Source organism: Anthonomus grandis, chromosome 9 (genome assembly GCF_022605725.1).
Source record: "Anthonomus grandis grandis chromosome 9, icAntGran1.3, whole genome shotgun sequence".
Classification (NCBI taxonomy): domain Eukaryota; kingdom Metazoa; phylum Arthropoda; class Insecta; order Coleoptera; family Curculionidae; genus Anthonomus; species Anthonomus grandis.
Window position 1 is genome coordinate 16479310 of NC_065554.1, and position 14489 is coordinate 16493798.

Below are 14489 nucleotides of genomic sequence, written 5' to 3' on the forward strand. Positions count from 1 at the left end.
TTGCTGTTTACTGAGTTGTATAATAGTAGTACGTGAATGATCTTTCTTATATTTAAAAAACAAAGTTTTTTCGTCATATTTCAAACATCTTAGATAATACCAAAAAGCTGAAACATTGCTAAACAAAAGAACTTCAAAACTGTGTTAAGGCAAATTCTGTTTGAAATGTAATTTGCTATATTAAATTATTCCTTAAAAAATGCAATTCTTAATAATTAAAAATGATTAAAAAAATTGTCGCCTTGTTACACTAAAATTTGCAAAATCAAATAATTCGACTCATTCGTCTAAATTAATTTAGAAAATTACATTTTTGGAGGTTAAGTATAGGGATGGGTGTAGGCGAATCAAAATTTCTGGCTTACGTTTCGAATTATATTCAATTTATCATCAGATCTCTATAAGGATTAAAATTGATGCTGGTGTTTAGTTTCATTTTTAACGTTTTGCCCGTGTAATTACTTAAATTTTTAATTGAATCACTTATTTGAGAAACAATTAAAGCCACCGTTTGATATATTGCGATAAATCATTTCTATATAGGTAGGCGCATCATTTGCTTTACAAACTATACAAATCCATGCACTTACCGGTGCATTAACCTGCATTGACTATTATGTTTACTTTTAAAAAAGGTATTAAAAGTCTAATATGGTAGTATGAAAGAATTAAAAATATACAGATGACAGATCTATCATCTGTCTACGTTATATTAAAGCCTTGATGACCCAGATATTATAAAACGAAAAGCCTATAAAAAGTGGGCTCAGTGGCCTTTGTACAGAACCACCCTATCCTAATATCAAAATACATATTAAGAATAAACGGGTTAATATCAGATAATTTAAAAGCCACTTATCTAATAAAAAGTTTTTATGAAGAACTTTTTTGTGTCGAACTGAAGATGTGACTTGGTGCTATAATATTGTTGTTCCAAATGTTTATTAAAAGTTTGTACTTTGTTGTGAAAATAATCATATTTTTAAAATCATTATTTTTTAAATTTAGCTTTTTGTTAACTTTACCATTTAATTGAATCGCAACTTTGTAAAAAGATGTTTAATTACTTCATTCTAAGATCCATTGAATACCTAAACCTTAAAAAAATTCAAATAAAAATAGCTGAGCAGTTTTTTTCCTCGGAACTATATTTATGGGATTTATCTGGTTTCTCACATAAGTGATTCAATTATTTTATTCTGTAAATAAATCTTGGTTTTAAATGGAAGTAACTCAAATAAAGTGAAATGTATAAAAACTTTTTTTCTACCTAAGGTCAAGTTTGCGGACCCGAACTAATCAATACCATCGAGCAACTTAAAATAAGCTTAGACAACCTAAAGAATAGCAGTCATCCAAAGAAGGAAGAAGACGCCAAGAAAGTAGGGAGTAATGTGGAGGTTAGTTACATTTCCTTCATACTCCCAAAATAATCCAAAACGTTCGATCATACCATAAAATAATTGTAATTTAAAGTACGAAATCAATAATAATTTTCTATTTATAAGGTTCCCGTAACGAAACCATCTTCTACCGCCCAGCCCCAGTCGGGATACGTACCTCCGCCACAGACTCCCGCAACTGGGGCACCTCAACAGCAACCACAATTCATTCCGACTCCGATGCCAACTCTACCCACGATTCCTTCACAACAGCCTTTACAACAATCTGCGCCACCGTTAGTCCCTGCCACGATAACTACCTCTGTGCCAGCCCAACCAGGTCAAACGCCTCCTGTGTTACAGCAGCCACAGGTGAGTGACTTTTTGATAATTTGTTTGGGTGATGTAAAAGTGTAATTTAATTCGTTTATTTTTGTTTTATCTAGCAAAGATGCATAGTTGTCTTTTAGTTATGCGTTAATTAAATGTGAAGATCTGACTAACTGTAACTTAATGTGTACTAACTGTAATAAATTGAGATTAAAATAGAATAGAGAGCACCTGCAAAATAATATGTGAATTATCTTAAAACCACGAACCCAGTCCTTTTGAATCAGAAGCAAAAAGACATGAGCATAATTATCGACGTAACAACACACTTGTGAAACACATATCAACAATAGATTAAAAGCAGCGCACTAGCGCTTAAAAAATGACCTAAATCACCTAAAAAACTCTCTACCTTCAAAACTAAAATCCTTTCTTTGTGATAGCCTAATTTTATTATGATTTGATTTCGGAGATATAGTATACTTCGATTCTATAACAAGTTTTTTATTTTAAAAAAAATAGAAATTACAACATGCATGGAATTCTCTTTTAACATCCCTAATAGACATCATATAACTCCACATCTAAATATTAACAAAATTTTAATCATGGCGAATTGAAGAAAGCTTCATATATTATACTGCTTTGTCTATAAGATAATTAAAACTGGAAAACCAGAATATCTGCATGACTGTTTAATTTCGCTACTACACACTGGTCCTGAAAACTTAATTTATATAGAGTTCCTCTTTATCGTACGATAAATTTTCAAAAATCTTATAAATACTGAGATCTGGAATGACCTTCCAAATAGAATAAAATATTTTACATTAAATAGTTTTAAAAGCCATTTGAAATTAATACTCCTGCAGAATCAACTATAGGCTCTTAACTAATATGTACAGGGTGTCCACCCAAAATGGGAAATATATATCTATATATCTCCGTATATCCCCTATATATCTCCCTATATATATCTCCGTTATTTTTAACGTTAACAAGATGCGGTTTTCGCGACAATGCTACTTTTGCCTAAAACTAAAGATGCTGCTATCGAAATTTTAATAGTTTTTTTAGTTTTTAAGATACGGGAAATTTTTTTGAAATGTTCCGGCATTTTGGCATTTTGTTTGGTGCTTTATATAGAATATTTGGCATTAGGGCTAAATATAAGTATGGGAATATGTAAGGATATGTTACCATATTTTGAAGAGACTTGGCCTTTAAGTTACATGTTTCAATAAGATAACGACCCAAAAAATTCTTTAAAGTTAATAATGTAATTTTATCTCAGTTGCGATCTCCCCACCAAATCCAGTAGAAAATCTCTCAAAACCTTGACGAATATCATATTTACCCACAAATTTCTGGAATCGCTTAGTCTATTTATCATGTATTCGTTGAGATCTTAAATAGGAATGCGTTGTTTGTTCATATAGTTTTGCCTACATAAAATCATTACTTAAATAAAATTAACAATCAATTTAGTAGAACAATATTCATTACCCCTATAAAAATAAAATACCACAAAAGATATTGTAAAAAATATAAATGTTGTCCAATTATACATAGTGTACATTTTAAGTTATGTTATTATATAAATTTGTTATCTTTCTTTAGTCAAAAAACCTTTTCAAACACTAAACACTGAATTTATTTAATAATCTAAAAAAATATTTTATATGAATTAGTGGTTTCAAATTGAAAACAAATTTAAATTTCCGCTCCAATAAAGAAGTGAAAGTGCTTTTTCAAATGCGCAACAAAACACAGATGCTCAGAAAAAGCTCTGATAATTGGTTCTTTTTTGTACCAGATATTTGTAGAAATACTAGAGTCGTATATCATTTTAAAGGGAATAAAAATTTAATTTTTAAATATAAAATAGCAATTTACGTCCGATTGTTAAATTAAAATTATTATCGATGTCTAAAAAACTTGGGTTGCATGAATTAATACTTTAATTCATAATTGTCTAATTAACAATTAAGTAAATTTTAGGCACTTTTTACATTTTACCTTTGTAAATGTAACCTTTTTGGTGGTACCACTCAAATCGGGATCTCTGTATATGGTCAATACTGTATGACCTAAAAGATTTTTCCTCTGCTGCCAAAAAAAAAAATTATAAAAATTGTATAATTCCAGGTTTCCATTCCAACACAAGCCCTACCTACCATGACAAACGGTCCGCTACCAAACAACGCTCAACCCCAATATGTGACCCCACCGATCCAAACTGTACAACAGCAACCCCAATTTTCTCAGGCTGCGCCGATCCAATCTGCTCCTCAACAGCCACCAATTCAAACTGCTTCCCAACAACAGGGAAATACTGCGATATACGGTCAACCGCAACATACCATTCAACAAAGCGTAGTGGGTCAACCAACGGTTGTTGCTCCTCAGCCACATATAAACAGTGGAGTGGTGACATCGCAATGTGTAGTGCCGAGCAGTCACGTGGTCACTTCTGCTGCAGACTCCATGGTTGCTGCTGCGACCGTGCATACGCAGCCTATTCCAGCTGTTACGGGACAGCCTGGATACGTATCTATGGGCGGGATCGGTGGACAGTATCCGACGGCTGGACATCAGGTAATAATAAAATTAAAATTATTTCTTTTTTATGATCATAATTAAAGCGTATTTTTTAAATGACTTGAAATGAAATAAATGAAATGAAATGAATTTTAATGAAATTGGAGTCCGTTTGGGTAACGTGGATTGGAAAAGGATTGTAAGGTTTTTTTGCTATCATAATTAATGACAGACCTATGCTGAAAATGATCTTGGAAGCATGACACGGTTACTTAAAGTTCTTCCGTATTTTAAATGTACGTCAAATATTTTATCCTGTTTTTATATGCATATTATACAGGCAGTGTCCATGATAAAAAGTGATGCCAGTGTTAAAAGTTTTTGATTTACAAACAGTTCGCTGCAGGATGCTCGCTTGTCTGTCTATAACTACGCGGTGTCCGGAAGGTAGGCGAAATCCTTTAAGGGGATGATAGCTGGCCTAATTACGAATATTTTAAGCCAAACATGTATGGGTCGAAATCTGTTTTTACATTTTTTAGTGCAACCTACGTATTTTTTTCAATAAATACCTAAATTTCACGCTTAATCGATAATACAAAATACAATTAATATCTACGTTTCAATTTTCATTTTGATTTTGTCTAATGTCTATTTAATCAAATACTATGAATTCCAAGATTCTGTTACCTGAGAAAAAAATAGAAAAACAATTGTAGAGTTAAAATATATTACTTTGTTGGATGCTTGAATAAAATTTATTTCATCGTTCGAATCTTTTTAAAAATACGCCCAGCTACTACCCTTTATTTTAAGTTAATATTTATGCCGATGTCTGGCTAATTTTCAGAATTACACCCTCTGTTGTGAGGTAATTTCGAGTCTTATTGCCACGGGTCCTATTTCTTATTTCGGTTATGGTTAACCTCTTCTTTAATTTTGTGAAATGCCTGATTGATTTTGCTAGCCAAATCTTCCCTCGTTCTTATCTCTGTTGTGTACAAACTCCTTTGCCCCCTCGCAGCCAAAAAATCCAGAGGAGTTGAATCAGGCGATCGAGGGGGCCAAGGAAAGGTTCCACCTCTGCCGATCCAACCCTCTAGAAAACAGTCGTCCAACTAAATCCTGACAGACAGCCAAAGTCCAATGCGCTGGACAACTATCTTGTTGGAAGATTATTGGCCTTTCTCGTTTTAATAGACTAGCTTCCACTAGATGATTGGAGATATCATTTTGCAGGAACTGTAAATAGTTAGCTCCATCTAAATGCTCTGGTAGATAATGTGGCCCAATAGTTCTGCCTATGACTCCGGCCCACACGGTGACGGAAAATTTGCTCTGAAATTAATTCTGGTTTTCTCAGTGCGGATTTGGAAGTTGTGGAAGTTGATATCCTCTATACCCTCTGTCGAAAATTTGGAGTCGTATGTCCACAGAACAGTTTTCCTAAAGAACGCATTCGAAGTAGAGTCTGGATGATCTCTTATGAGAAATATGTTTTTTTTTTATCTTTAATTATATTTCTTAATACGACAAATTTTAAAGCAAATCTAATATCTAGAGAGTTTAAATCAGGGCTATTAGCCGGCCCTATTATATGTACGTTAAAAATGACATCTGCAATTTTCATACTTTAATAAATTCAAATCCAAGACTATTAGTAAGTAAAAAGTAAGTATTATAGAAAATACTAGCAGCTTTTTAAAAATGTTGTCTTATATCTAAAACTCATTCAAAAACGGCTTGTAAATGTATAAATATATTTTTAAAATCGGAATAAAAACATCTTTCTTTTTGGTCGAAAATATATAGGGTGTTTAATTTTTTTGTTAAGTCTACTTGGTGGTTTGAAACGCATATTTTTTTACCAATCTTAAAGATAATAGAGAAAAGCTACCCTAATTTTAAAAGATTTGTTTTTCATTCGTCTGGTTTCAGCTCCTGTAGATATAGACAATGAAAAATATCAAGAAGTAAATATAAAAATTATCAATAGGAAATTCAATACAATAACCTCTTAACATTAAGAACCAAAAAACGATATTACTTAATAAATTGTTTGAAGGTTAGTCATTATTAATTCTATCAAACAAACAAGAACTATAAGAACAAAATTACAATTTATTAAACACATGTTCTTATTTAATTTCTGTATTACTATTTTTGGATAAATTGTACAGTTTGATTACAAAAAGGCAAAGCAAAATCGAGACGTCCACAATCATTTAAAACAAGTCTATTTTCCCTTACTATCCTGTACCCACCACTTCTCATCCACCGATTATTGGGATATTTAATTTATTTTATAGCAATTGCCATCCAACATAGCGCTGACAGGAAATGTGGTCAGTCATCCGCCACCGGTATGTCAGCCCGCTACTGCACCGGTCACTCATATGACGTATCAAGCGACACCTGTGGTGCAGCAACAAGGGCCCGTTCAGCAACAGACGCAGCCGCTACAAACGGTGACGTCGCCGCAGCAGCAACAACAGCAACAAATGATGATGCCAAATATGGTGCCAACAAATCAACCTAACGAAGTGGTTTATCAGCAACAACAGGTAAAGAATTTGAATATTGAATATGTTATTTTATTGATCCGGTTAATTGTTTTTAGTTTTTTAGGTTTAGTTGGATATGGATTCAAATAAAACTCCACCCGTAATAGACATCTTAAAAGTCAGTCATACCCTTAGAAGACATTTTAAAAATAGTATCAATGTTCCGTTACATGATTTACAACGAAAGGCCTTAACTTATTTCTGTCGCCCTGCAGAAGGCCTAATATAGGCCGGTATGTTGGCATAAAGAAAAATTTTAAAGGCTTGGAGTTTTATTTAGTCCCATATCTAACAAAACCTAAAAATTTAATTTTAATACTTTTAGGGCTTTTAGCCCACAGAACACCGTCTGAACAGTTAAAGCAGCATCTTAAAAATAATATGAAGTAAAATTTTTAAATAGCCTAATTAAGAACTAAATTTTATTTGGATTCATTCTGGCTGCTATGCTAGATGAATATACCTGTACAAGTGATAATTTTTTGCAAATCTTACATACTTTTTAGTGGACACTGCAGATCGCCCAAGGGCCAAAAGCACGTCGTGTTACATTAAATAAATAAGACAATGCAAGTCCGACAAGATGTTTTTACTGTACCATTGTCTACCACCTTCAAAAACAGGCCAAAAGCAAGGCGCAAAGTCTGTTTTATATAAAATAATTGCTTGAGACGCACAAACCAGATTTTTATTTGTCAAATGTATCCTTAATGTTTGATATTAGTCATTTGTTACATAGAATGTTACAAGTTTGTTGGTCAACCATATATTCATTATGACTTCTTATTCGGATGCTCTATTTTTAATATAAAAGGTGTCAAACCTAACTTATTTATTTTCTTGTTATGTATATCTCCGTTATCTTTTGGTGTTTCATTTACTATACATTTCTTATACACCCGTTTTATATAGTATAAAAAAAGTAATTGCTTGAACGGGAAAGGAAAGATTACGTTAAGAAATGTTACCAGATGAATGGCAGCAGATTTCATTTGATGGTAAAATCTTTATCAATTCAATATGAAGAAGTTGTAGGGAAATCAAAAAAAATGTGACCTTTCCTTTATAAATTACTATAGTCGAAGTTTTATTTTATTTATCAATAAAATTTTACTTTACTTTATATTTTCATTTGCAAAACGTCAAGTTCAACTCCCGTTCCGATTACTAGTGTGTTTTGTATGAATTGAACACTTTTTTTTATTTTCATTACCTTAAAATTAACTTAACATGTAGATTGGTTGAAAACTAGATGCGCTAATTCACTAGTCACCCTGTCCCTATGGCCTTTAAAATAATTAAGGATTTTATGTATTTATGTATACGAGTATTCTACAGCATTCAACAAAGTGCATCTCCTGAAGATGTTCATTTTCGAAGTAGAGAGAATGGTTAATAAGGAAGATGCTTTCCTAAAATGACTTAATGTCTGTCTCTTAAAAGTCATTGAAATAACAAACCAATAGTCACAGCTTTTCTCCAAAACCGAAGTTTTTACTAAATGGGTTTATTGTGCTTAAAATCTTGTTCACATGTCCATGGTATTCTATCATGTTTCAACATCCCCAGATAATAAGATAGAAAGAGCATCTACGTTAATTAATTTTTTGTAATTTTTTGAGTTAAAGCAATATGTAAAATTAGTCTGATAGGCTGTTAGATTTGGTGTGTTGTAGTGCTGAATGTAGAGTCAGCCGAGATGAATTACCAATTCTCGCTCATTGAGATTTAGGTATATAGGTATATTAGGTATATATATTGTTTTTTAGGGTTAATAATTTATGGTTGCCTTTTTTTATATAAGTTTGGGATTATTACTTTAAATTATTGAAATATAGTTGTTGCGGTGAATATATTGGTTTATGTATGTTATTACTATATCTTAAAAATTATTAAAACATTATTGTAACCTATAGCTCTGTAAATGGTTTATACTATTGGGCTGTACTGCTAAGAATAAATAAATAAATAAATTATACTATAAGTTCCATCCTTGTCATTAGTTTGTTGCTATATTTAATTTTTACTTCTTGAATAATCCAGTGGCGAATTCACGAAGGAAACTGGAAGAGTATTCGTCCCCAAAAAAATCAAATCAATCTGATCAAAAAAATGTAATATTTGAATCTATGTATGCATTTTTCAGCGCTTCGTTTTTCGTCTTCCTGAGCTAGGTGAGCTCATTTTCACATTTGCACTGATAATATACGTTTGCGAACATATCCGCCGAATTACTTATTTAATATCTTTTTATGTTATCGAATTAATGTGACTATTAGTGGTAACGAATGACGCATTACTTTCGCAGGTTATTGACAGACATTCTTCAGTAATCAAAACTTATAGAAACTTAAAAAAAAGTCCCTAAAATGTTTTGTACTATAGAAATTGCTTTACAACTTGTCTTTTTAACTATTTTTCTTTTTAAAGAAATCGACTGAAATAATTTTTAAATACGAGGAATGCTGAAAATATGTGTAAATCGAAAATAGAAAATCTTTTATTTTTGACTGTATATTATACCTTTTTTACTATCCTTGGTATATTCACAAATTAAAACCCATCTATTTGTAGTTTTACCATAAAATTGAAGAGACCGAAGAGTTTTCTATAATTTTTACCAAACTTTTTGGTTTTGCTTTGCATGTTTCTAAAGGTTTTCTAACTAATTTAGATTTATGCACAACCACCACCGTTGGCCGCTTCTGGATCCTTACAAAACATTACCGCGCCAGTGCAGCCAGTTACACAAGTTCCTGCGCAGCAAAATATCGTAACAGGAGCTGGATATCAGCAGTCAGAAGACATGCAAGGGTACACCAATAAATTGATTCACGATCTTAAGCATGGATTGGAAAAGTAAGTAGTATTTTTATATACAAGTTGTTTGATTAAGGGTGGCGAGGTACCATATCTCATTCAATCCGTTTCTCATCAATTCAGCAGTTTGGGGAAAAATCGATTAATAACTTATTTTAATAAAACACTATGTACATGTTAAAAAATTGTATATACAAATTGTTTTAGCGGTTCGAATAGGAACAGCCAAGCGTCAACTCCGCAACAGGAGATGTACGATTTCAACTTTCAAAGGAATCTCCAACAAAGATTATCGAATATCGGGCCTTCACCTGGGCAGTACGTGCCAAATACAACTGTAAGTGTAAAATTTCAAACTCTAGAACTGATAATTTTGTTTGTTTTTTTTTTTGTTTAGGCACCATCTAGCCCTCATGGTTTAGTTACTTCTTTAGAATTTCCCCAAGTTTCAGGTGGGCCAGCTATAGAAGCCAACCTTAATAAGGTGAGTATCGATATAAATTAGTAGATAAAAATTAATATGATAGTGGTTTCAATTTAAAATAGATAGTGGTTTTTAAGATTTAAAAAACCATGATGGACGTACGTTTTTTGTAAGCTCAAATAGTGTAAATATTAACAAAAATATTAGCTTCATGGCTATGTAATAGATAGAAAGTGCGTTTAAAATCATCTTGCATTTTATAAACTATTAGTTAAAATAATATTTATCTAAATAATAAATTTAAATTACAAATAACTAATATTAAATAATGTAAAAAATAAATTGGATAAGAAGATACACCCTCGGCAACTTTTTTTCTTGGTTGAAAAAATACCTATGCATTAACCAGCCACCGAAAGTCCTAGGCAAAGTCTTGCAAAGTTAAGGAAAGAACGACAATGCTTCACTGATTCCCATATCCTCTACTTACGCTTCGCTGATAGGAATGCTAAATGGGATTTAGTAGTTAATTATGAACTGAATATTTATGGGGTTAATGTTAATCTTTTTTGTTCGATCGAACAACACAAAGAGATTATTATTTTTTATCTAAGCTTTGATAGATATTGGTTGTTTAGTCAATAATCGCATTTTTGGTAGGTTTTCCAATTCTGAAATCATATTGCTTTAACGAAAAGATGTTTTTTTTTTAAATATATGAGGCCTTGCATGATAATTTTTAAAAAAATTATCAACCATAGATATATTCGAAATTGATGATAAAGATATACTTATCAATTTCTGTTTTTGGCCCTTTTTAAATAACGGTTTAACTTAACTCAACTTCCTTGAGCGTCTCGAGCGAGTGGGATTCGCCAAGACCAGAGGATTTTTTAAATTTCAGTGACTTAACAATAATATATTTTACTTCAAGCTCTGATGTCTCTCATAAATAAAACAAACTCTTTTTAGGCCTCTTTAAAATTGATAGGTGGAAATATCTCTTTTGTCGATTTTTCGCAAATTTGACAAAAAAATTATTCGCAATCTCGAATTTATCAGTAATAATTTCCAAGTTTAAAGATTCTATTTTATTAATGTTACTCTTTTCGGTAGCCTTATTTAACACAGTTCCATAAGGCTTGTAATTTATTTTGGCCTTCTATGATTAATTTGTGTGCATAATCATGTTTGTCGTTTTTAATTTATCATTATTGGGATCTCTTACATTTTTTCTAAATAATTTTTTTTAAATTTTATTTCCTGTAGGACTAGTTTAAAGTTAAGTTTAATTTTTTGATATGTTATGCTGCAACAAATTAACGAATTTAGAAACTGTGACATGGATACTGCGCAATGTTTAATTTTCGAGAGTATCCCTTAAATTGGTATAGTTAAGATATTTTGTATACATGCATTATTATTTGTCTGCACATGTGCTATTTTTCTTTTAAATGTTAAAACAGTGGCAGAGTGAACAGTTCTTTTACAGCCATCATATTCTGGATTTTTAAAGTTGTGCTCATTTTACCTTTTTGTAAAAAAGTGATTAAGGCAAGTTTTTGTTGCGCCATTGAATTGCCTATTTAACTTATTAAATGCTTGAAAATATTCCCCAGTTGGCCTTCACAATACGCAAAGCGATCATAAAATTTGGTCCTAACATTTGATAAATAACGTACTAATATTTATATAACTCCAATGATAATGAGTAAATTTAAAAAAAAAAATCTCTTGATTAGACGGTGCTTGTTCACCCGGGTAACCAAATGTAAGTCGCTTAAACATTTCTCACAAACTCACAGCTCTTGATATAATTAAATTAATTTTTTGGTCATGGGAATATATTTTCCGTTTTTTTAGAATATCCCTTTATTATTTGCATTGGTATCGGCAAAAGACCGAAGAAAATAACTAAACACACAACGTAAAAAGGCACGTGTCCCAATTTGGGATCTGTGCTGATTCCTACCGTCGAACTCTAGTAGAGAGGGATGTAGGAGAAACACAATTGTTCTCTTCCTAACTTGACGTGCTTAGTTAAAACGTCCTCTCAAATCGATAAAGCTGAGAAAATTGAGATTTTATGAAAACTAATATGCAGTCCTCATGTTTTAAAGCAATTCCCTGATTCTTTTTATATGCTTAGGAATTTGCTTTTTACATTTGTGGGTAAAGTTTAATAAGGGACTAGATTCAATATTTGGTGTAATTTTCGAAAAAAAAGTTAGATAGGACTTTTTAACTTAGTAAAGTAATTATAATAAATATATATAAATATTTGGACTGATTTTTATTAAAGACACAGGAGTTACATTTCAAATTAACATTATAACTAAATTACTCACTAATAAAACATTAGAACATTAAAAAAAGTATGAAAGTAAATAATGAAATCTTACTGAAAATCTACATTTTCTTTATTGTCAGTATCATTATTTTGGGAAACGGCTAATTCCTCCAGAATATCATTCGGTTAGCCGGAATAATAGGATGTAACTTAAAAATCAAATTTTGTTTTCTTTTTAATTTTACACCTCGACATTGTGTTCGGCAAGAAGGTTTTGGTTCTTCCGAAAAGGCATTTTTGTGGTACAACACATTTTCTCCCCTTTTAAAGTGCAAATGTATCATATTCTGCAAGTAAGGCTTGAAAACATTTTTTTGAAGCTTAAACTTGGATGAACAATCTTTCCATTCAAAAAAGTTTTGTATGTTCATCTCTTTTACATGGACCTTGATGGAGATGAGTTTGCCTTTTCTACAGATGAATTAAAATTACTAAAATCGATCACCTTACCGTACCTTTTCAATAATTGTTCTACTTGGTGATGGAACGAGTCCGCGGACATAAAAGTGTGGCCAGATTGAAAGTATTTTATTTCCAAATTCTGCAGTTCAGTTTCGATAGAGTTTACAATGTAAACAAAAACAAAATAAAGCCCAATTTTTGTTTCGAGCTGCACAGTCGTCAAGCCAGATCGTAACATAAGTCTCTGTTATATATAAACAAAATTTAAAAAAGGTGAAATTAAATTTTTCTTATTTCGACCCGCAACCCCTTTGCTTAGCACTTTTCGAATATGCCCCTACTGGCATATTCGAAAGCATTTCATAGAGTTTGAAACCTGGACTTTAAATTCAGCCATATTTTCATTTAGGCTCTTTTTTTACGACTGGTAGAATTTTTCTCCTGACTTTTGTTGGCTCTAAACAACCCTCCCTATATATTGTTTTTTTCCAAAAACCATAGTTCTCAAGCCTCCATTGTACTTTTAGTCCTGGAAATTTCAAGCGGTTTGAAGGTTTCGAATTTTAGTTATTGCGTTCCAAAGAATTTGACATTATGCCTCGTGTTTTGAACAACTTTTAGATTCTTGTCTTCCAGAGACACCTGAAACCCCTAAATATAAAAAAGATTTAAGAGTCAAAAATCTAGGGTAAGAGTAGCCATTGACAGGCTAAACTTTATATTATACTTCTGAATGCACAAGGTGTGTCTCTCTCGTCTTATCAATGAATATTCTACAAACGGAAAGCTACTTAGGACATTTTAACTTCGAAAAAGATAAATAGGACATTTTAATTTGGGATTTTTTGCACATAGAACAATATATTTAGGTGAATTTAAGGCATAAAAAATATAGTTAGGACTTTCTAATTTAGCCAAGGAGGCAGATACCATTTGATAGGTCAATAAAATGTAATAAGCCAAAAAAAGACAATTTTGTAGTTAGGACGTTTTAACTAAGGAGGGCAGTATAAGTTAACACATTGATTTTTATTCAAAAGTAAGTTTTCGAATTATCAAGTAAAATTTACAAATAATTTTTATTCTTGATGCTATTGCCAACGAATTTGATTTGAGTTAATAATTTTAAAAAACTTGATGAGAAATCGAGGTTTGACTGTATATCTTTTACGTGAATATAATATATTTTTGAATTAATACTTTGTGAAAAGCGACAAAATAGATTTAAAACGCCCTTTATATCTAGTGTAGATGCCCTGAAGATGAATTAAAGATTCGATACGTTGGCAAGGCACAAATAGTTTTGTTTAGCACTTGACCAGTTACCCATGAAATACCACATCTGGTAAAGTTTTTAACTAAAATATTTAAACTTTCAAATATTGGATTTATTGAAATATAAAAAATTTATGTGTATAATTTTTTTTTTCTTATTTAAGCTTCGCGTAGAGTCCACTAGTGGTTCAGGTAGCGGAGCAGCTACTTCCGAAATCCTTTCGCCAGTTTTAGAATTAGATCAGCACCAGTCGTACGCAGCTCCCACGGGATCACAGAGTGTACCTGCTACTATACACTCTACCAACCTAGACTCCAAAATAAAGGATCTAAACGACCTTAACGATCAGTTGAAAAAGATAAATGAGAAACAGCATGCGGAAAAATCGGTAAGTGTAGTT

At 31.7% G+C, this 14489-nt stretch overlaps 1 protein-coding gene across 1 annotated transcript in view; it reads left to right on the forward strand.

The window, feature by feature from the left end:
- The window catches only part of LOC126740707 (uncharacterized), a 114925-nt gene that overhangs the window by 83249 nt on the left and 17187 nt on the right, over positions 1-14489 (forward strand). Inside the window, exons 28-35 of the mRNA XM_050446835.1 lie at positions 1276-1400; positions 1509-1754; positions 3861-4310; positions 6563-6817; positions 9492-9676; positions 9845-9974; positions 10035-10121; positions 14253-14477. Of these exons, the coding sequence (XP_050302792.1) occupies positions 1276-1400; positions 1509-1754; positions 3861-4310; positions 6563-6817; positions 9492-9676; positions 9845-9974; positions 10035-10121; positions 14253-14477 (1703 nt within the window). The remainder of the gene's footprint in view (positions 1-1275; positions 1401-1508; positions 1755-3860; positions 4311-6562; positions 6818-9491; positions 9677-9844; positions 9975-10034; positions 10122-14252; positions 14478-14489) is intronic.